The sequence below is a fragment of the Balaenoptera ricei genome, chromosome 5, assembly GCF_028023285.1.
Source record: "Balaenoptera ricei isolate mBalRic1 chromosome 5, mBalRic1.hap2, whole genome shotgun sequence".
In the NCBI taxonomy this organism is placed as follows: domain Eukaryota; kingdom Metazoa; phylum Chordata; class Mammalia; order Artiodactyla; family Balaenopteridae; genus Balaenoptera; species Balaenoptera ricei.
In genome coordinates this window covers 139,928,130-139,948,178 of record NC_082643.1, presented here as the reverse complement: position 1 = coordinate 139,948,178, position 20,049 = coordinate 139,928,130, and the positions used below count along the sequence as shown (strand labels likewise).

Genomic DNA, 20,049 nt, shown 5'->3' with positions numbered 1-20,049 from the left:
TACAAGAAGAGGGCCTGGAGCCCTACAGGATGAGATTCACTGCCCCAGAAGAACACGAGGTGGTGTGTGGGCCCCCCTCCCCTGGTCTAGACCCTGTGGACCGGCCCGCTGCTGCTCTGGGTCCCACCTTCCTAACCCTTCACGTCCTGTCCTCCCTTTTGAGGTTTTCCCACATCCCCCTCCAGGTGGTCACAGGTGTGCTGAAGTAAGACAAAGCCCCAGGCCAGCTGGAGACCCTTCCCTGAGGACTCAGTGATCCCTGGAAAGGACCCTACCCTTCCAAAGGGAATAAGGCCCTTCCTCAAATCCCAGCACGTGAGGGGAATTAGGGTGGGCTTGGAGGTCGGGGTGAGGAAAGCTCCACGTTAGAAACCAAGGCAGTGCAGATGGTTGGTCCCGTGGGGACCACTGCACGCCCACCCTACCTGTGGTTTTGCTGTTTTACATCACCTTCTGTGTGTCTGTCCCCATGGAGTCCCATCCCCTTGTCTTCGCCTGCTGCCCACCCATTCCGGGCCTGGTCTGGGGCTGGGATCCGAGATTGCTTCCTGGGTCCCTCACCCCCAGTGCCCACCAGTGTGAAGGTCGGGAGACAGCACCTCTGTTCCACTTTTCCTTCCCTGCTGGCAGGAGGAAAGCGGGTTTGAGGCCTGGCCGGAAGTGGCTTTCCTCACCCCCTTTAGTCCTCTGGAGTTTCCAGGCAAGAAAAAGTCATTCTCACATTTCTTAGTCCACGGCTGAAAGAGAGAGAGACCTGATTCGCTGTCTGCCAACCCCATGAGAATTTTGGGGGGTGGGCAATCCTCAGTCTGGGCGTTGGGACCTGAGGACCGCAGGGGCAGAATCCACAAGCATCACACTGATGGGACCTCAGTCCTGGCCCTCATTTTTGGACAAGCAAGAGAAGGCCCAGGGACAGGGTGTGACCGCCGAACAGGTCCTGGGGCCAGAGCGGAGGCCAAACACACAGCAGCACCCCGGCCCCAGGAGCTGACGGTCCAGAGGAGGCAGGGACACAGACAAAAACCACGTTAGAAAGTAAGGCCTATGGCGCGTGCAGGTCGGGGGGCCAGGCGCTGCCGATGGCTCGGGGGAGGGAGATGCTAAGTGAGCGGGCTTGAGGGCTGCGGGCTTGAAGGAGTAGGTGTGGGAGTGGGCCCTCCTCCCAAAGGTGAAGCCTGGCCGCTGGGCTCTGGGGGAGGGGTGGAGCCTGGGACGTGCAGGGTCACAAAGGGCGTTATGGGCCTTGGGGGGGCTCGGCCTGGCCTCCAAGTGGAGGGCGGACCTAGGGGTTCTCAGCAGAGCCCTGGCCGCCTCTCACTGAGGTTTCAGCCGGACTATCGGGGCAAGAGGGGCATTGCCATCACCCAGGCTGGGGGAGGGTTCTGGGGGAGGTGGTCTTTTGGGGGTGTCCTGGGGGGTGTCCTGGGGGGTTCTGAGCAGCACAAACAGCATGCACAGAGCTTCGAGGCAAGAAGCAAGGTGGCAGTTTGGGAAACAGGAAGCCAGTGGGGAGGCGGGCGAGGGCAGCCAGAAACAGCTGGTCTGTGTGTGATGCTGGGAATTTTCTTCTCTGTGTGCTGGGGCCTGGGGTCGGTGCGGCAGGGCCGTGAGCAGGAGATGAGGTGACGTGTTTTATGTGTTTAAACACGGACGCGCAGCTTTGCAGAGGATAGACTGGAGGCTGCTGGGCTGGGGCTCAGGGGACCAGGGTGTCCAGATAAGCCATGGGGAGGCCCCCCTGAACAGTCTAAACAGCAGGACTGGTGCGAGCGGTGGAGGAGGGGCGGGGCGGGGGGGCGGAATCAGGGATGACCCGGGGCGTCCTGGCTCAGGTGGGTGGAAGCACCTCTATTCAGAGCTGGGCAGGAACCAGGTGGGTTCTTCATGTTGAGTCGGGAGGCTGAGACGCCCAGACGGAGCTGCCGGGCCGTGGACGGATGGGCTGGGCGCTCAGGAAAGGATTCTGGGCTGTAGGCAGAGTCACAGGGGTCCTCGGCTCCCGGATGGGCCTGGGGGCGTGGGAGTGGGTCACCTGAGACCCAGGCCCTCCCCCAGGTGGGTTCCTGAGCTGTGGTACTTCTGAAAAGGGTCTGAGGCCCAAAGAAACCGTGACTCTCCTGCTCAACGCCTACCTCACTCCCACTCCTCAGCCTCTGTTTCCCATCTCCATAGCACGTGGCGGGGAGGATGGAGAAAGCGTGGGCAGGGGGAGGCCCAGGGATGGAGAGAGCCCGGGCCAGCGGAGGGGTCGGGGGAAGGCTGGGAGGGAGAGGCCCGAGGGAGCGGAGGGCTTGCGTCCGGCACCCGGCATCCAGCAGGTGGCTGGGAGTCCCCTGGGGCAGAGACTGCTGGGGAGGGCATGGCCCGCCCGGCCTCCAGCTGGAGGGACGGAGTGCCCTCTGCCCCCTGCTCACGTTCGGCCCCAGCAAGAGCGGTGAGGGTTCCAGACGTCAGGGAGGGGACCTTGGCCCAGGAGAAGCCACCTCCAGGTGCGAGAGGGGGGCACCAGGACAGAGCCCTCTGTCGTTGTCTGGGGGCTGGCTGGGACTCTTCGCTTTTAGCAAAGGTCCCTGTGCCCCCCGTGATGGGCAGGCTTGCCCCCAGCTGGGGAACTGGATGGGGTGTGGCCTCAGATTTGCGGGCAGGGGCACAGGCAGTGCCTGAGACCCTCAGGTGTCCGGGGAAAGGAGCCCACGTCCCAGGTCACAGCTCTCAGGGCCTCCTCTGTCCCCCTACACACAGCTCTGCCCGGGTCTTGAGGTGCTCCCGCCCACCTGGGAGCTCTGTCTCCCCTCCCCCGACCCCCGCCGGGAGCCCCTTATCTATGACCCTGTGTGTCCTTTCTCCCCTGAGGACTGTTAGCTCCTGGGGAGCAGGGTCCAGATGGGCCCCCCGTGCCTCCCCCTGTGCCCGCAGCAGCCCCCCAGTGAGTGCCTACGGGGCGGTGGGTGCCCAGGTCTTCCCTGAGCAGAGCCTTCCTTCCTTCGTGGGCCCCAGCACGGTGGGGGGTAGGGGGGGAGCGACAGAGTGCATGAGATCACATGAGGGGTCGGCAGCGGGTGCGATCCCGCTGGGTTGGATCCTAGCCTCTCACTTTCTATGTGACCTTGGGTATGAGAGCAAACTTCTCTGAGTTTGGAATCGCCTCGTCTGTAAAAGTGGGGATGATCCAGTCCTCCTGGCAGGTGGCACCTGGGCTTTGGGGCTCAAACGTGGGCATCCTATGGGCTGAGCCCCGGGGTGTCACACAGAGCTGGTCAGGTCCATAAGCCAGCCATGGTGAGCCTTCAGTGGGCCCCTCTCGCTTGCTTCTGAAGCCTGAAGCTCAGACGGCCCAAGGGGCCTCCTGTTCCTGTTCCTAGGGGCTGAAGGGGGTCCCAGCCCCTTCTTCCTCAGACGGGGATGCCAAGGCTCAGAGAGGGGACCCGAGCCTGCACAGGGCCACGCAGCTGCAAACTTACATATTCACATGTCAGTGAACTGAGAACCATTCACCATCCTGGTGAAACTGACGAAGATCTGCCCAGGGAAACGGCTTCCTGACCGTTGTCCACAAAGCATCCTGGATGCTGTGATGAGCCACGTGCCTGTAGCTGCACCTGGAACAGTCCTCCACCTGCAAGGGGCCTCTCCTTGCCCATCCGTCCAGTGGTTGCTCTAACCTCTGACAAGCCAGCCCAGAAGATGGACACACCCAAGGAGACCCAAGATCAATCCCAGCAGAATGCTGAGGGCAAGGCTGCCACAGGTGGGCTTCTGGGAGGAGGTGACAGGGAACCTGGTTAGGCTGAGCTTGGACATGGGGCGTGGGCAGGTGTCCAGTGGCCGCAGGGCCTGGTACAACTCGAGGTCGTGAGTACCCAGCTGCCACCTGTCCCGGTCCAGCGCACCTGCCTTCTCCCTGTGCGCCTTCTCTCTCTCTCTAATACACACACAGCACACGCTCTTAAGGCCAGCCAATGCCGTATGCCAGGCAGGTCCCTAGAAGGCTCCCACGCCTGCAAACCCTCACCAGGGCAGAGCTGCTGGAGCAGATAGGGTTACCGGTTCCCGAAGCTAGGGTCCCGGGAGATTGTCTCACCCTCTTCGTGAGTAACAATTTGATCTTATACAGGTCACTTAATTTCACTAGGCCTCAGCTTCCTGAACTGTAAAATGGGCTCATGTGTAATGCCTTGGCTTGTGACAGTCAACAAAATCTCTGAATATGTGAAGGGACCTTTTAAATGGGTTGTTCTCAATCTCGGCTGCACGTGGGATCCCGGGACCTCTGAAGTCTACTGATGGCTGGTCCCATCCAGAGAGAGGCCAATTCTAATGGATCTCAATAGCATCCCAGGGATGTGATACTGGAGACTCCTCTCTCCCTGCTCTTCCCCACTCAGTACAACTGAAAAGCCCAAGAACAATAGGGCAGACAATCACAGAACTCTGGAGGGTAGAGAGAGGAAGCTGGACTGTTCAGAGACCTGAGAACTTGAGGAAATACGCAGGACCAGTGTCTCTCACCTCCCCTGCAGTAGACAAGGTGACCAAGTAGATGACTGCCCTCCCTGGTACCCAGCAGGAGGCCCACTGGCGCCCAGCAGCCTGGAGAATAGGCCCAGGGAAACACTCTCCATCCATGGCTGGTGTCTCCCACCCCCACCTCGGGGTACGGGGCAACCAGGGAAGCACCTTTCACCCCAGGTTGCTACCAGAAACACCAGGTGGACGCAGCAGACCAGAAGAGCACTTTAATGAGCATTCTGAAAACTAAACTGTCTTCGGACTCACAGCCCGTAATAAGCCATGCCCCACGTGTTAAACCTAAACACAGTGACAGCCTGCTAACATGGAAAACTTAGCTAGGATCCAGGTCTCCCAACATAATACCCGAATGTCCAGGATCCAGTGGAAAATCACTCATCACACCAAGAACCATGAAGATAACTATTTGAATGTGAAAAGGCAATCGACACATCCTAACACTGAAAAGAATCAGATATTGGAATTATCCTGAGAAGGATTTTTAAGGCAGTCATCACAAAAATGCTTCAACAAACAATTGCGAAAACTCTTGAAACAAATGAAAAAGAAAAAAAGAAAATCTCACAGAAGAAATACAAGTTATAAAAAAAGAATCCAGGCTTCCCTGGTGGCGCAGTGGTTGAGAGTCTGCCTGCCAATGCAGGGGACGCAGGTTCGAGCCCTGATCTGGGAAGATCCCACATGCTGCGGAACAACTGGGCCCATGAGCCACAATTACTGAGCCTGTGCGTCTGGAGCCTGTGCTCTGCAACAAGAGAGGCCGCGATAGTGAGGGGCCCGCGCACCGAGATGAAGAGTGGCCCCCACTCGCCGCAACGGGAGAAAGCCCTCGCACAGAAACGAAGACCCAAAACACAGCCAAAAATAAAAGAAAAAAAAAAGTAACAATCAAAAAAAAAAATCCAATGGAAATTATGGGAAAGAAAAATAAAATAACCAAGATTTAAAAATTCACTGGATGGTTTCAATAACAGAATAGCGGGATTTGTCAGAGGAGAGAATCAGTGAACTTGAAGATAGAACTACAGAAATTATCCAACTTGAACAGCAGAGAGAAAATAGCAGAAAAGAATGAACAGAGCCTCCGAGACCTGTCAGACAGCACTTGTATCACTGGAGTCCCAGAAAGAAGAGAATGGGTCTGAAAAATGTTCAAAGAAATAATGCCTGAAAACTTAACAAATTTGGCAAAAGGCATAAACTTAACATGCTCAAGAAACTGAGTGAACCCCAAGTAGAAAAAGCTCAAAGTAATCCACACCAAAACACACCATAATTAAACTTACAAAAACTAAAGACAGAAAAAAATAATACTGAAAACAGCCCGAGGGAAAAGACATATTATTCTCCCTACCGGGGACACCAATGCAAATGACAGCCAATTTCTCCCCAGAAACCATGGAGGCCAGAGGAAGATGGCACCTATTTCATGTGCAGAAAGACATTTGCTGTGGATGTGAATTCTATCTTGGATGGAAATATCCTTCAGGAATGAATGGAAAATGGAGACATTCTCAGACAAAGGAAAACTAAGACAAGTTTTCACTCGCAGACGTACTTGGCTAAAGGCAGTTCTCCAAACAGAAAGGAAATGATAAGAGAGCTCGGAAATTCAGAAAGGAAGAACATCAAAACAGGTTACAATACGGGGTCAATATAACAGACTGTCCTGCTTGTGATGAGTTTCTTAAATCATTGATGATCGAAGCAAAAATTGTTACACCATCGGATATGGAAGCTCAAGGCAGGTAGAAGAAAGAGCGAAGACAGTCATAGTTGATGAGTGAGGAAGATGAAGTGGCCTGAGTGGAAGTAAGGTCTCTACACCTACTGTGAGACCAGAGGCCGGCAGCCTGAGCACAGGGGATTTTAGAAGCTGGCTAGGTGATTGCAGTGCATCTGGGTAGAGAACCCCTGGTTTAGAGCAGGTAAGGCTGGGGGTGAGGGCGTAGTTGTTCTCGGGGCCCTAAGGGTTCCCAAGCCTTAGTGTGTATCAAAATGCCCTGGAGGGCTTGTAAAACACAGACCGCTGGACCCCAGCCCCAGAGTTCTGAGTCTATAGGTCTGGGGTGGGGCCCGAGAATTTGCCTTTGTAGCAAGCTCCCAGGCGTGGCTGGTGCTGCTTATTGGAGACGCCGCTTTGAGAAGACTACTCTAGCATCCCCGGCTGATGAGGAGCTCCTGGGTCTCAGCTGAGGGTCCCTTAGATCCTCAACCCGACAGCCTCACATGCCCGAGTGTGCCTGGCTCTGGGTGTAAATTGGGAAGCAGGTGTGTCCTGGAGGGACCCCAGGACTGTAAGTCAAGAGGCCCTTGTCTTGTGTCCCAGGGCTGGGTGACCTTGGGCAGGTCCCTCTGTGTCCCTGGGCCTCAGTTCCCCTTCTGTGAAATGGGAGGAGCTGGCAAGGTCACTTACCTGGCGGAGCCCAGGGCGACCAGGAGGAGGGAGAGATGCCCGGTAGGCCTGGCCCGAGCCTCTGGCCCCGCTTCTCTCCCTCCAGCTCCGCTCTCCTCTGTTTCACGTGTCGGAGTTTTCACATAGATTTCCTGTGACAAGAGGGCTCCTCGGCTAAAACCAGTTTGAGAACCCTGCCCTTGATGTTGTGAAAGGCCCTTCCTGACCCACATCTGGAACCTTCCCACAGACCACCCTGGGACAAACAAGTCCCCGAGGCAGGTCCCCAGCTGAGGACTTTCCTGAGTGTGGCCTGTACAGAATGTCTTCTCTGACCCTCCAGCCCACAAGACAGGCACCTGGCTCGATCAGCGTCCTTTGCTCAGAAGCAGGCCTTCCTGGAGGGGGCGGGCGGGTGGACAGACGGGCGGTTCTGTGCACAGCGCCCGTCTCACCTTTGGAAGCTCAGTCCTCCGGTTCACAGCCTCGTGGACGCAGAGGGATGGGACCCGCCGTCCCCTCTGAGCCCTCGCGGGCAGCCCGGTGGCTCCCAGGAGCCAGTGCTATTGCCTGAGCTGTGGGGGTCAGGGACCCCCAGATGCAGCAGACATGGCCCCTGCTTTTTACGGGCCCACGGGCTATGGGAAGACAGTTCAGGCAGCCGGGAAAGGCCTCCTAAGGGTGGTGGCAGTCCCCTGCCCCTCCAGGGGGCCCAGGCTGTGCCCCTTGGGCTCCCTTCTGGGGCACATCCCACACTCACTTCTGAGCCAGGAGTTTCTGCTTTGCTCTCTCCAGACATGGCACTGAAGCGGTTAACCGGGGGGGGGGGGGGGTGTCTCAAAGTCCTGGGCCCCCCAGAGCGGCCAAGGATGTGATCAATGGAGGGAGACCAGGTGTGGGATTCCCACAGGGAATCCAGGACCCAGTGTCTCAGACTGGCCCTTTGAGAAGCTAGAAATTTGGATTTTAATGTGAAATCCCCCAACTGCAAACAGCTCAAGGGTTTTGAAAAAATAGTCTGCAGGCCACCTCTGGTGGTGCTGGGCCTCCGCTGGCCGCCTCTGGCACAGCCCTACCCTGCATGGGGGCCCCTTCCTCCCTCTGCCCCCCACTCTCCTGGTCAGCCAGGTGAGGAGCTTGGCCTGGTGATAGAGGCTTCCAGAGGATGCGGGTGCCTGCCAGGCCGGGTCAGGCTCTGTGATGTTCCTGGTGTCATGGGTGGGCTCGGGGACGTCACCCCCTTCCTGGCTTCATCCTCAGTCAGTGCCCTGGGGCTAGAGGTCTCGAATGAGGCAGGTGGGATCTTCAGGGCCATCCCATGTCACCTGCGCAGCCCCGCCGACCTGGGTGAGCCCCCCTCCTGCGCCCGGTCGAGCCTGGCTGCGTGCGTGACAGCTGTGCTGTGTCTGTTTCAGGGTTCCCCTATTCCAAGTCTGACCCTGTCCCAGGACATGGCAAGAATGGCTTGGACCACCGGGTAGGTACTCAACCCCGCACGCCCCGCACGCGCGTACTAACGGTCGCCGTGAGCTAGGGCGGCTCCCACAGCTTGGTGACCACACGGCCAGGAGGATGGGCCCTGGGGACCCTGCTCGCCCACCCACGTCTGCCTGCTACTCCACCCAGGGCCAGACCACCACCCGGCAACACCCCTCCTCCCCTCTGCTCCCAGCCCCCAGCCCCCAGCCCCCAGGGAGACCTCAGTGTCGGGGGGCAGGGGCAGCGGGGCCACCCAGAGGAATCAGACCCTCTTTAAGGCCCTCCTGACCGTCCTTCTCCTGTCACCTAGAGCCTAATAAGGATCTTAAAGGATGGAGGGGTTTCGTGGGCCATGTGGGCCCAGACTCCACTTCCTTCCCTGGAGCGCCCTTCCTCCCCGGCCCCCGGTGTTAGTACCATCACCATGGTTACCACTGATGATGCCCTTAGACTGTGACCGTTACTGGGGCCACACCGAGGGGCCGGCCTTCTCTGCCCACTCCCAGCCGAAGGCTGCTTTGACTGCCCCCTTCCCAGCTCTCTGAATCCGGGGACATGAGACCGTGAGCCCAGACAGCGTGCTGCCTGACTTGTCCCCCGCAGCTGGGCCCTCGTGTTTGTCCCTCTCCCCACAGCTTTACTAGGCCTCCAGTGAGGACCCCTCAGGTGGAGCAGGCGTGATGACACCAGACCCCCGCCAACCCCCGACACACACACACACGCGCGCGCACACACACACACACACACACACATAGACACACAGACACACAGCCCCAGGAGACTTGCTACCACTGAGGCAGCCTTTTCCCGGTCAGAGGAAGTTTGTCCACAAACCGAGGCCATTCACCCCCCAAGAGAAGCCACTCAGACTTCAGTCCCCGTGTGTTGCCCTGGGGCGCTCCCAGCCACAAGTGTGTAACGCAGGGGACAGCGACCCCTCAGGCAGACCTCAAATCCAGGGTCCAGGCACAGGGGCACATCCAAGATCAGGGACGCCACCACGGAAGCTGCGGGTGTCCTCGGGCCTTTCTCAGTCATTCTCGAGCTCTGTGGGCCCTGCCGCTGTGTGTGTCCTGGGCCCAGGTGCCTCTGCACGGTTTGCTCGAGGGAACCCCACCCATCCCACTAACCACTCCCCCCCACCCCGTTTATTCAGAATGGGCCGAGTTGGAACGGGCACGTAGCATGCTTCTCTGAATTCCCTTCTAAGGAAGGATGCAGGAGGCATGAGAAAGCAGGAGTCCACGGAACCCCCACAGCGCCGGGGATCGTGGATCCTCAGGCTCAGCGGGAGGGTCCTGAGGGCGGCGGGCACCAGTCAGAATGTTCTCTGTTCACCTGGCACGGCTGTTCTCTGACTCAGGGGCCGTGAGTGCCGAGGTCACGGACTGGGCCACGTCCACGCCAAGGCGTCCCACTCCCCAAGCCAAGTCCTGGGGTTTCTCTCAAAATAGGGGAGACAAGAGCATGGACGTCAGCACTTCCAGGCTTGCGTCATTGGCGGCCGGGCTGTGCATCCTCTAGGGAGAGTCCCTTCTTGGTTGCCAGGCTGGAAGGACGTGGGTCGATGGCTCCCAGCACCTGTGGGGAAGGCGTGGCCTCCGGAGGCTCCACCCCCAAGGAGTCTGGGAACAGCTGATCCAGACACTCTGGCGGGGACACCATCTTCAGGCCTCTCCTAGAGCAGAGAGCAGACTCTTAAGCTTTACAGAGTCGAGAGCTGAACCCTCTGGGAATGTTTCCCCTGCTGGCCTCAGGGTGGGGAGCAGAGTGTCAGAAAGCCTGTGAGTGAGTCCTGCACATCTTGGGGAGGCGATAAAGATGGAATTCATCACCACAGGAGGATTTTTAGCTTTTCACATTAGAATATCCAGGAAATTGATAAAAATTATTGTTGACTTTTTGGGGGGATTCTTTTTTCCCTACTAATGTTCTCTCCTATTTTTTTTTCCTTCACTCTTTCTAAGACTCTAATGTAATCGTATGCCTGTTTCTCAGCTGAAAAGCCAGATAATTTGATGACCAGTCTTTTACAGCTCAGCCATGTCAGATTAAGTTGTTCCTTGGTTTGTTTTTACTTTCTGAAAGGATTCCAGGTGACCTAAAGTAAAAGCCCAGATGCAGAGTGACCAAAAACCCAGTAACAGCAAATCCCAAAGGAGAGGAAAAGAAAGAAGTAGGAGAAAATTACATCAGAGACACACAGAAGAACACTGTATGGGAAAAAGCATCGACGCTTAGCTGTGAGCTTCCTGAGCGTGACCAGTTGTGTAGTTCTTATTGTCAAATGGAAGGAAGGAAGTCAGTAAATCAGGGGAGGCAGAGATGTGCCTGATTCTTGTTCTGGAAGGGATTTGTCACAAGGGGCCAGCACCATATGTCCCAAAGCTTGTTAAAATGTCCTGATAACTAGCCTTCCACAGAGCCTGACACGTGGTGGATATTCACACCTCTCTGTAGAATAAATAGGGAAACAGCCACCTACTAAAGGCTTTCCTGTGGATGAGACAGCATTGGTTCCAACATGTGCCACCTGGTCTGCTATTAAGAGACTGACCGCTGGTCACCGACAGATCCACACGGTAGCCCCTTGGAAGGAGTCCCATTTTGAAAAAACCCTGATGCTAAATAAGAACAGACTGAATTTTCCTACTAAATGACAAAGACTCTCAGGTTAGATTTTTTTTAAAAATAAAAGAAGAAAAACATGTATCATCATGAGATAAACACAAATTATTTTTTACTGGATTAGAAGTCAAAGGATGGGAAAGAGTTACCAAAATCACAAGTAGAAGGAAAGCATGAGTGGCAGTATTAATGTCAGATAAGGTAGAAGTTAAGGTTAAGATGAGTCAGTAGAATTTGTGGTAAAAAGAAGGAACACTAGTTCATGAGGACACAAGTTATAAAGCAGTTAACAGCATTCATAAATTTAAATGTGCCAAGCAACATGGCAATGCCAGAGACCTTGATAAAACGCAAGTATGGTAGGCCGTTTGAACATGACTCTTTTGAAATCAGACATGGATCTAGTGAAGGAGAAAAAAAGTATGGAGATCAATTTAATAGTGCAAACAGCGAACTTAATCTAATAGGCATATGAAAAAAATTCGTATCTTTTGAATCGGGTTTTCACATATCCCTAAAACATTAATAAAAAGGTTCATGTATGTCACTACAAAGAAAACCTTAACAAATTGTAAAAGTCAGATATGCTGGAAAGAACACATGCATTATCATCAGGCAGCCCCGAGTTCAAATCCCAGCTCTGCCACTTCCTGGGTGTGTGTTTGGGCAAAAGTTACTTAAATTCTATGAGTCTCTATTTCCTAGTCTTTAAAAAAATTATCCTTACCTCTTAAGGTTATTGCCAGGACACATAACATTATAGTCGTGAAATCTTCTAAGTTCTGTAGCGTGGTTCCCAAACGAATAGCTATTATAAAAGCAAGTCTCTACTCCTTCTTACTTCCACCTCAGTGGCTAGTGAGTAAAATGGCACACTCCAATGTGAGCTTTAGCAAGAAAAGAACAATGGTGAATGGCCACGATTTCCTTCTCACCGTTATCAATCCCAGTATAATTTTTGAAAAGTGAAATGCACGGGTTAAATTTTTTACAGTTCCATATATTAGCTGTGTGACCTTGGGCAAGTCGCTTCACGTCTCTGAGCCTCGGCTATTAAATGGTGATAATAATCACCACTTGGCATTTAGAAGGCCAGGAGTAGAGAGCGCTTTCCCTGCTCTGGACTGACACGGTGACCCCCCCCCCCTCCACCCGGGGGATGCCCCACCCTCCCTCCTGAGAGTCTCTGTCTAGTCTCAGAGCCTGGCAGACCAGAGGAAGCCGGTTCTGCTGCCAGGAAGTGGGTTTCCAGCTGCCCAAGGGGGTGGCGGTGGCCAGGGAGTTTACAGCCTGTGATGCAGGGCAGCGGGCACTAGGGGGCGGCATTTCTCTTTCGTATCGCGGCCGGGCCAGGTGGGAGACAGGTTTGCCTTGCTTTATGCTGGAGCTTCCCTAACCAGGCAGGTGCACGGGGGTCCTTGTCAGTGGCCTGAGAAAACGTCTGCAAATATTGTTCTTGAAAACTCCCAAGGGGAATCATTCAGTCAAGTGGAGGAGGTGCAGGGTCACGGAGAGTCACCGGTGGGTGCAGGGTTGCCGGGCTCTGGGTCCCAGTGCTGGGACTAAGGTGAGGCATTCAGGGCACTTACCAAAGGACTCAGTAATCAAGGTAAACAAGGTAATACAATGTTTTGAAAAATCCAAATTAATGAGAAAAATCCATGATGGACAAAGTATCAGAAATATAAAGACCGGCTCCAACCCTCCACTTAGGTGCTTACCCGCCTCGCTGCCCTCATCCCGGCATCTCTGGGCCTCAGTTTCCCCTGTTCAGGATGAAGGACTTTGGACTCGGTGCTTTCGGAGGCCTCGTCCTGCCCCCGCGCTCGCTAGGGCTATGACCAGCTCCTGACTTATCACCTCTTGCAGTAAATTAGTGCTGAAAGCTCTTTCCCTGTAATACAACCCAAGGGTGAAGAATATAATCCCTTCTTGAACTGCAGAGCTCTCTCCGTGGAAATGTAACCCCTGTACCCAGTTCCAGAAGCACTGGCCAAGAGCCCTGACCCCGTGTCAGACTCTGTACCAGGTGCCAGGGATACGGGCACAAATAAAACATTTTTCTCCACTGTGGGCAGTGGATGCAGGACCAAGACAGAGTTGGACAGGAGAGGGACTGACTGACCCTGTGGGGCCTCAGCACCTGCATTGTGGGGCCGGAACCCTCTGTCGAGGTTTGCAGGATGACTTTTTCAGGTGGGCAGAGGGAAAGAGAATTCCAGACATCAGAGTTGGCTGCTGGTGCCATGGAGAGGTGAGGGAGGCACCTGAGGCAGGTGGCCGGGGTCCGAGGTCCGTGCCCCCTCCGGGTACCATCCCTGGGCATCGTCAGCAATCACAGCCACTGTGATCGTACGGGGTGCTCACGACACTTGGGGTCTGTGCTGGGGACTTTACGGACACCAGCCACCTGAGCCCCTGGGGACAGTGCGTCTGGAGGGAGCAGAGCCGTAGCCCTAGTGAGTGAGCCTCCCTCCGGGTCCAGGCCAGCTGCGGGCCGAGGGGCCGGGCGCCCTGGAGCTGTCATCACAGCAGGAAGCAGCTGGCTGGACAGGCAAGGGCAGCTCAGGCCTGGAAGGCGGCGGGAGGTATGTGAGCAAACCCGCCGCGTGGGAAGCCGGCAGCCCCGACGAGTGTGGGCGGCCACTCGGCCCTTCCAGAGCCCGGCCTCAGTGGGCACCGTGGGCTGACCCTCCTCCCCGGCCAGGCCGCCAGGACCCCGGCGACAGCCTGCCCCCTGCAACCTGCCCCTGCCGCCCTCTCTCTTTCTCTTCCAGAATGCCAATCTGGCCCCTTGTGGAGCAGACCTGGATGCCAGCTGGGGCACGCGAGGTACAGGAAGCGGGGACCCCGTGGGTCTCTGGCTGGGGCAGGGGTCGCTAACAGGTTTCCACGAGTTTCGTTCTGAAACCACCCCCGACCTGGGCCGCTGGCAGAAGGCTGTGAGCCTGGTGGAATCGGGGAGCCTGGGGCAGTCATGTCCCCGCCTCTCCCGGTCAGGGATGGCTTTACCTCCATCCTAACGTTGCCTGAGATGCTTCCTCTCCTCCCCCCTCCCTCCGGCGCTCCCCACCTCCTAACTCAGATGCTCCTCCGGTTCCTGACCCAGGTGCTCACCTCTTGAGCGCTGCCAACCCCACCCTGACTTACTTGTCACTCCAGGTCACCTGGGGAGAGATCTGTGTTTGAATGACCGTCCCACGCCAGGGCTGAGGCCAACCCAACACCTACTGTTAAATTCTATAGCAATAGAGGAGGCAGAGACACAGTGAAAAGCCCTCGGGTCTGAAGTTGGGGCAGATCCTGCCCCAGCCCTGCTCTCCGCGTGGCCTCCCAGGGCTTCACACCAGCAGGGTGGCCTGCAGGGAGGTTGGTGTAACTAGAGAGACCCGGTCACGTGGCAGGCGCCTGCCCAAGGGCTCTGCCAGCCCTGAGCCGCCGGGCCCCGCGATGCTCACTCATGATTGTCCCCCAAGGGTGACCGGAGCCCGCTCTCTTGGGCTGCTTCGCGCTGGATGTGGGAGTGGAGGGAGCTCTAAGTGGCCTCCAGGCCCCCGGGCTCAGAGCTGGGGCGGCCAGGACCCTGCATGGCACGTGGGGAAATTCAAGGACCGGCCCGCCGGTGCCCAACCCCTCGCCAGGGTCTCCCTGCCGAGACAGGCTTGCTTGTGGCCGAGATCCAGAGATGCTGCCCTGTGGTTTCTACGTGCTCACGGAGGCCTCCCATCCGTACAACTTTAGTTTTTAACAAGCCGCTTTTAGTCTGGAAGAAAAAGCTTTTAAAAAGCTAGCATGTGGAGCTCTGTATTGAAAAGGAGTAGCTACAGGGTAAAGAAGGTAAAACAGTAAGAGGCAGGGGGGTTCAACCCCAGCAAGGCTGCCTGTCTCCACGGGGGTAAACCGAGGCAGGCCCGGACCACCAGGGAGACAGCAGCACAGCTGAGGGAGAACACGGTGCCGCGTCTGGCTCCCAGTCTGGCCTCCGGCCTCCCGACCATGCCTCCTGCTCCTAACCTCCTGCCCCTGGCTTCCCGCCGGAGATCCCAGAGCCCGTCCCCCTGCAGCTCAGAGGATGCTGCGGGCAGGGATGGAGACCGCAAGGCCCGGCCCGCCGCAGGGTGGGGTCCTGGACGGGCTTGCTTCCACCTTTGGGCCGAGCTCGTGCGTGTTCTAACCCAGCCCCTGTGGTCTCTGCTTTCTCTTACAGAATACAAGGTAAGAGGGGCCGCCCGCTCCTGCGCTGACCTCCAGCTGCCGAGCTGCACCTGCCCAGGTTAAAAGTTCCTTTTGTTGTGCTTTCCCTGTGAAAAGCAGACATTTCCCTGTGAAATGTGTGTGTCAGATGCAGTATGTACCTCTCTGCTGGCCTCGGGCTCGGCTCTTTTGTCCCCGCACATGCTTGCTTCCTGAGTGAACCCGGACTTTCGTCTCCCCGCAGATCTATCCTTATGACGCCCTCATTGTCACAAACCGAATCCGCGTGAAGCTGCCCAAAGATGTGGACCGGACAAGACTGGAGGTGAGGGGGGCCCCAGGGGTGGAGGGTCACGTCTGCCGAGCGAGTCTCTGCAGCTGCCTTGACGTCCACAAAGTCGACGTTCATCGCCCCCAAGGTCCCTGTGGCGACCGCGCGGTGCCCGGCGATGGGCTTAGAGTCAAGGTCCCTCGTTGTTTCAAAGACCGGAGAACGTGGTCATGTACCCAACAAAGATGGCTGTGCAAAGTGGGACACAGCTGCTTGCGGTTTGGGGCAGGGAAGCCTTCGTCACTGTGCTTAACTGGGTAACATTCGCCTCTTCCCCGAGCGCTGATATTCAGAAAATCGGCCCAATTCATGGCTTCCCGTTTGACCACTCTCGCCCCGATCTTGAATAATACTGAGCTCTGGGAGCAAGTGTATGTTTAAAAGACCCGCAGGTCAAGGGCACAGACATCTGTTGACTGGGCCCCACCACGAGCCACGGTCCCAAGTGGCCAGAGTGCGTACTTCATCCATCCTCACTGTCCTCCCACAAGGAAATCAAGGGCCAGCAATGGACTTCACCTCCCGAGCCATGTCAGGAAGGTTTCACTGGGGTGAGGGCTCTGGAGGCTCCTCAAGGCCCAGGGCCAGCCGCCCCACCTGTGCCCGGGGGGCTGGGAACACCTGAGGCAGAGTGTGTGTCCGGCCAGCGCCAGCCCCTGCCCTGCTGCCTGTGTGGGCGGGGGCTCAGGTGGCTGCTGGGAGGGAGCCGTAGGGGCGTGGTTGTGGTTGAGGGGCACCAGCAGTGCCCCGGGGCTCCGGAGGGCTGCCAGGTGGGAGCCAATCTGAGTGGAGAGCAGGCAGATCTGTAAGGAAGCCCCGTCTCAGGTGGTCCAGACAGATGCTCTGGCGCCCTGATCTCCGCCCTTTAAGATGAGGATATTGATAAGCACTGGGTGGGTGGCTGTAGCCACGAGAGGTCACATAAAGCCCCTCGCCCAGGGTACGGGGTAGTGGTGGCAAGGAGGGGACAGGGACGCCGGTGTGGCCGCAGCAGTTGGGGGAGGCGTGTCCATTTTGACTTCTCTGTTGCAATAGTAGGAACTTGACCCGAAGTGGTTTAAGCTAAAGGGGAATTGCCAGCTCGTACGACTTGACGGGTCCCTTCGGGTGGGGCTTAGTCATGTCTCCAGACCCAGATTCCCTCCTTCCATCTCCTGAATGTTTCCTCTGTGTGTGTTGGCCTGACTGATGGACAGATGTTCACCTCCCCTCCCCCGGGGCTCAGAGTCTGCAGGGAAGAGACTCGGGGTGGGGGTGGGGTTTCCTAGAGGGGCTCTGGGACCTGGGACCTAGAGACAGGGAGGATGATGGTGGGCTCACACAGCAGCAAGGGCTTGGCTGCGGGAAGGTGGGGAGCTGAGGCCGGGGGGGAGGAGCCGCACGGCCAGCAAGCCCGTGGACGCTGTGGTCAGGCAGTGCAGCCCACCCGCTGAGTCTTGGACTCCCCAGGGTGTGGGCGGCATCTTGCCAGCAAAGGACCACAGAGCCGAACGACCCCAGGGCCTTTGCTCAGGAGGCTGGCCACTTAGCAGGACATTTGGACCTCACCCCGTAGAAGAGGAAGGACGACTGGAATGTCCTGACCCGTTAGGACGAGTGCGGGTCACTCCCGGGGCTGGGGGCGGGGCGGCCGGACCGGCTCGGAAGCTGGGGTGTGAGTGGGGGGCAGGGGGAGCACGTGGAGGTGCTCAGAGCAGGCCCCGAATCAAGCTTAAGGGATGCCTGCCCGGTGCTCTGGAAGGCGAGGTCCTAGGCAGCCTCTTCCTGGGCCTCACCCGTGACCATCCCCGCTGCCTCTGCAGGGGACACACTCTTTGGCTCCTGCTGAAGTTGAGCCCTTGTGAAGGGTGTGGTCTTGTCCCACTGCTGTAAAACAGGAGGCTTGCGCTGCTGGGTGACTCAGTCAGGACCCGCCTGAAGGGCTCCCATTGTTCTGCATGTTTGTTCCTTAAGCGTGGGTGCCCTGAGGGCTCCTGACTCCCACCGAGGGGCGCTGCTCCAGCTCCTTGCACAACAGCAGCCTCGGGACCACCCGCCCCTTGGGACTTGCTGCTTCCCTCTTGGGTCTGGGGTTCGCTTTAACCAACTCCCATACCCCACCCCTTATTTTGCTACAGTACAGAGTGAAGGTGCAAAATATCAAGTGGTTAATACATGTAAATGTTTCCCTTTTAAAAAAAAAAACCTTGGAGGACGGGGTAATGCGTTTAATCACCCAAATCTCCAAGAACACACCCAAGGGTGCGCCCCTCTGTAATCATTCTCTTCCTGATCTCAGTCAAGCCAGGAGGCAAATTGGAAGCATTATCACAAACGGGGCACGTCCCACAGTCTTCAGGGTCTGGAGCTGGGGTGTGAGCCAGGAGGGGCTCAGGAGGGGCTCAGGAGGGCCTCCATCCCAGCAGGAGAGGAAGGGACACCAATGTTTTTATTTCAGGGGAGAGAGCTTTATTTTTAATATAAAAACAATTCATAACTCTTGTAAAAGTCCAGAAAAACACAAAGAAGAACGTAAACATTACATGGAATTCCCCTACCGAGTCAAAACTCCTGTTAGCTCCGGGGCGGACATGCTTCCGGAAATCTCTTTTTTGGCACAAATACCCAGAGATAACTGAATTCTCTTTTGGATAAGTAGCCTCGTACTGTTTATGCAGTTTGACATCTGCTTTTTCTCTCTGAAATTTTATGTGAACATTTTTCCATCCCAATTCATGCGGATCCGCCCGTCCTTTTAGATGGCTGCGAGGTGGTCCTGCGTCCTGTTCTGCTGCCGAAAACTTGGCCTCTGTGCACTGGTGCTGAATTGAATCTCGGAGACAGAGTTTTGGGTGAAGTAGAAGAAAATAGCTTTATTGCTTTGCCAGGCAAAGGGAGCCACAGCAGGCTCCTGCCCCCAAAAACTGTATGTCCCAACCTGGGTGGATTTGATGAGGAGTTTTCTAGCAATGGTTCAAGGGGGGGGGGATTGCTGATAAGATTAGGGTGTGTGCAGGGCCTGCACTCCTTTATTCTGGCCTCAGGTGGTCTTTTCTGGAGTGAAGAATACTGACATCTTCCATTTATTGGGGTTCTAGTTCGATAAAGAGCTCAAAATATATTGTTATGTGTATTCCTTGAGGTGGAACCAAGACCCTGCCCCAAGGCTGCACTATCGTTTCTTGGCTGTTCTTCCCTTGTTTCTGCATCCCATCCCTTCCCTGATTAGCAACTGTTTGAATCTGCCCTTTGGAACTCAGGGAAGGTCATGGAGGCTGGAGTCTGATCCCTACAAACAAGGAACAGGGGGCACAGAAAGGCTTCCGTGCCCAGGAGCCCCACAGTGTCCTGCTAGGCTTCAGTTCCACACAGGGGAGGGTCCCAGGGGCCAGGCTGTGGAGTGACAGACCGTTGGCTGGGGCTCGGTCACATGGCAAAGCTGCGGGTCTGCTGTGTGCCCAGCAAGGGGAGAAGATGGACGTGGGCAGACAGCTGGTGGTGCCCACACACCTCTGTAGGGTTGGTCCCTGGAAGGAGGACCACTCTGTCCGTCAAATGGTCAAGGCTTGTTATCCATCCTTTACTGCCAGAGTACTTGGCTGAGTCTCAGTGGTTTGGTGAACACGTGCCAGGCACTGAGCTGGGCCCTAGGGACGCACAATGAGCAGAAACCAGCATGAGCTCTGCCCGTAGACGCCGCCTGCTGGGAGGTAGACGTCAATCAACTGATGACCCAGATGAGTGTGTGAAGTTATACACCAAGATAAGGGCTCTAAAGGAGAGGAAGGTGGGCCTGTGAGCATTTGAAAGGGGGTAAAAGTTAACTGGGTGCAGTAAGTGTGCCTGCATGTGTGTGTGTGTGTGTGTGCACGTGCACTTGCACGTAAGGTGAGTCATGGCAGGTAGGAAGAGAATTCCAGGAAGAGGACACAGCAGGTGCAAAGGCCCTGGGGCAGGAGGCAGCATAGCCTGTTTGAGAAGGAACTAGCTGTGCTTGAGCGGGTGATGGGCAGGAGGGGCCAGGCCTGTTAGGGCCCTGAGCCACGATAAGCAGTTTGGTTTCTAGGAAGGGCAAGGCTTTTACACGGCAGGATGACCTGATTACGTAAGTAAAACAGCGCCCCGAGGCTGCCCTGTGAAGCCTAAATTGGCTATGTGGATGCAGGGAGACCTTTTGGAGGCGGTTGGGTTGTCCGGGCAAGAAATGATGGCATCTTGGACAGGGTGGTGGCAGTGCGGAGGTGAGAGGCAGGTAGATTCAGGCCCTATTTGGGAGGTCAAAGTGGGAGGGGCAGGGGCACGCCTGGCGTGACTCCGGGCTGTCGGGATGGGGTGCTGGGTAAGTAGCGGTCACTCGGTGCAGCAGGACGAACCCAGGTTCTGATGACGTTTGTCGCTCTGGCCTGTGAGGCACAGACAAGGGAATTCAGGATGCTCAGCCTGACAAAGAGAAAGGCGCCACATAGGCACCTGGTGGCCCACAGTAGGTGCTCAGTAAAGGTTGGTGACT

General features: G+C 56.4%; 1 protein-coding gene across 21 annotated transcripts in view; it reads left to right on the top strand.

The window, feature by feature from the left end:
* Positions 1-20,049, top strand: part of ABLIM2 (actin binding LIM protein family member 2) — a 152,328-nt gene that overhangs the window by 121,011 nt on the left and 11,268 nt on the right. For 20 of the 21 annotated variants that reach the window (XR_009503401.1, XR_009503400.1, XR_009503395.1 and 17 more), the window contains 4 exons: positions 8,344-8,405; positions 13,813-13,867; positions 15,243-15,308; positions 15,474-15,554. Coding sequence is in view for 1 of the 21 variants with exons in the window: in XM_059923664.1 (XP_059779647.1) it covers positions 8,344-8,405; positions 13,813-13,867; positions 15,243-15,250; positions 15,474-15,554 (206 nt within the window). In the remaining 20 variants the exon portion in view is untranslated. The remainder of the gene's footprint in view (positions 1-8,343; positions 8,406-13,812; positions 13,868-15,242; positions 15,309-15,473; positions 15,555-20,049) is intronic. The other variant, XM_059923664.1, reaches the window with a different exon arrangement.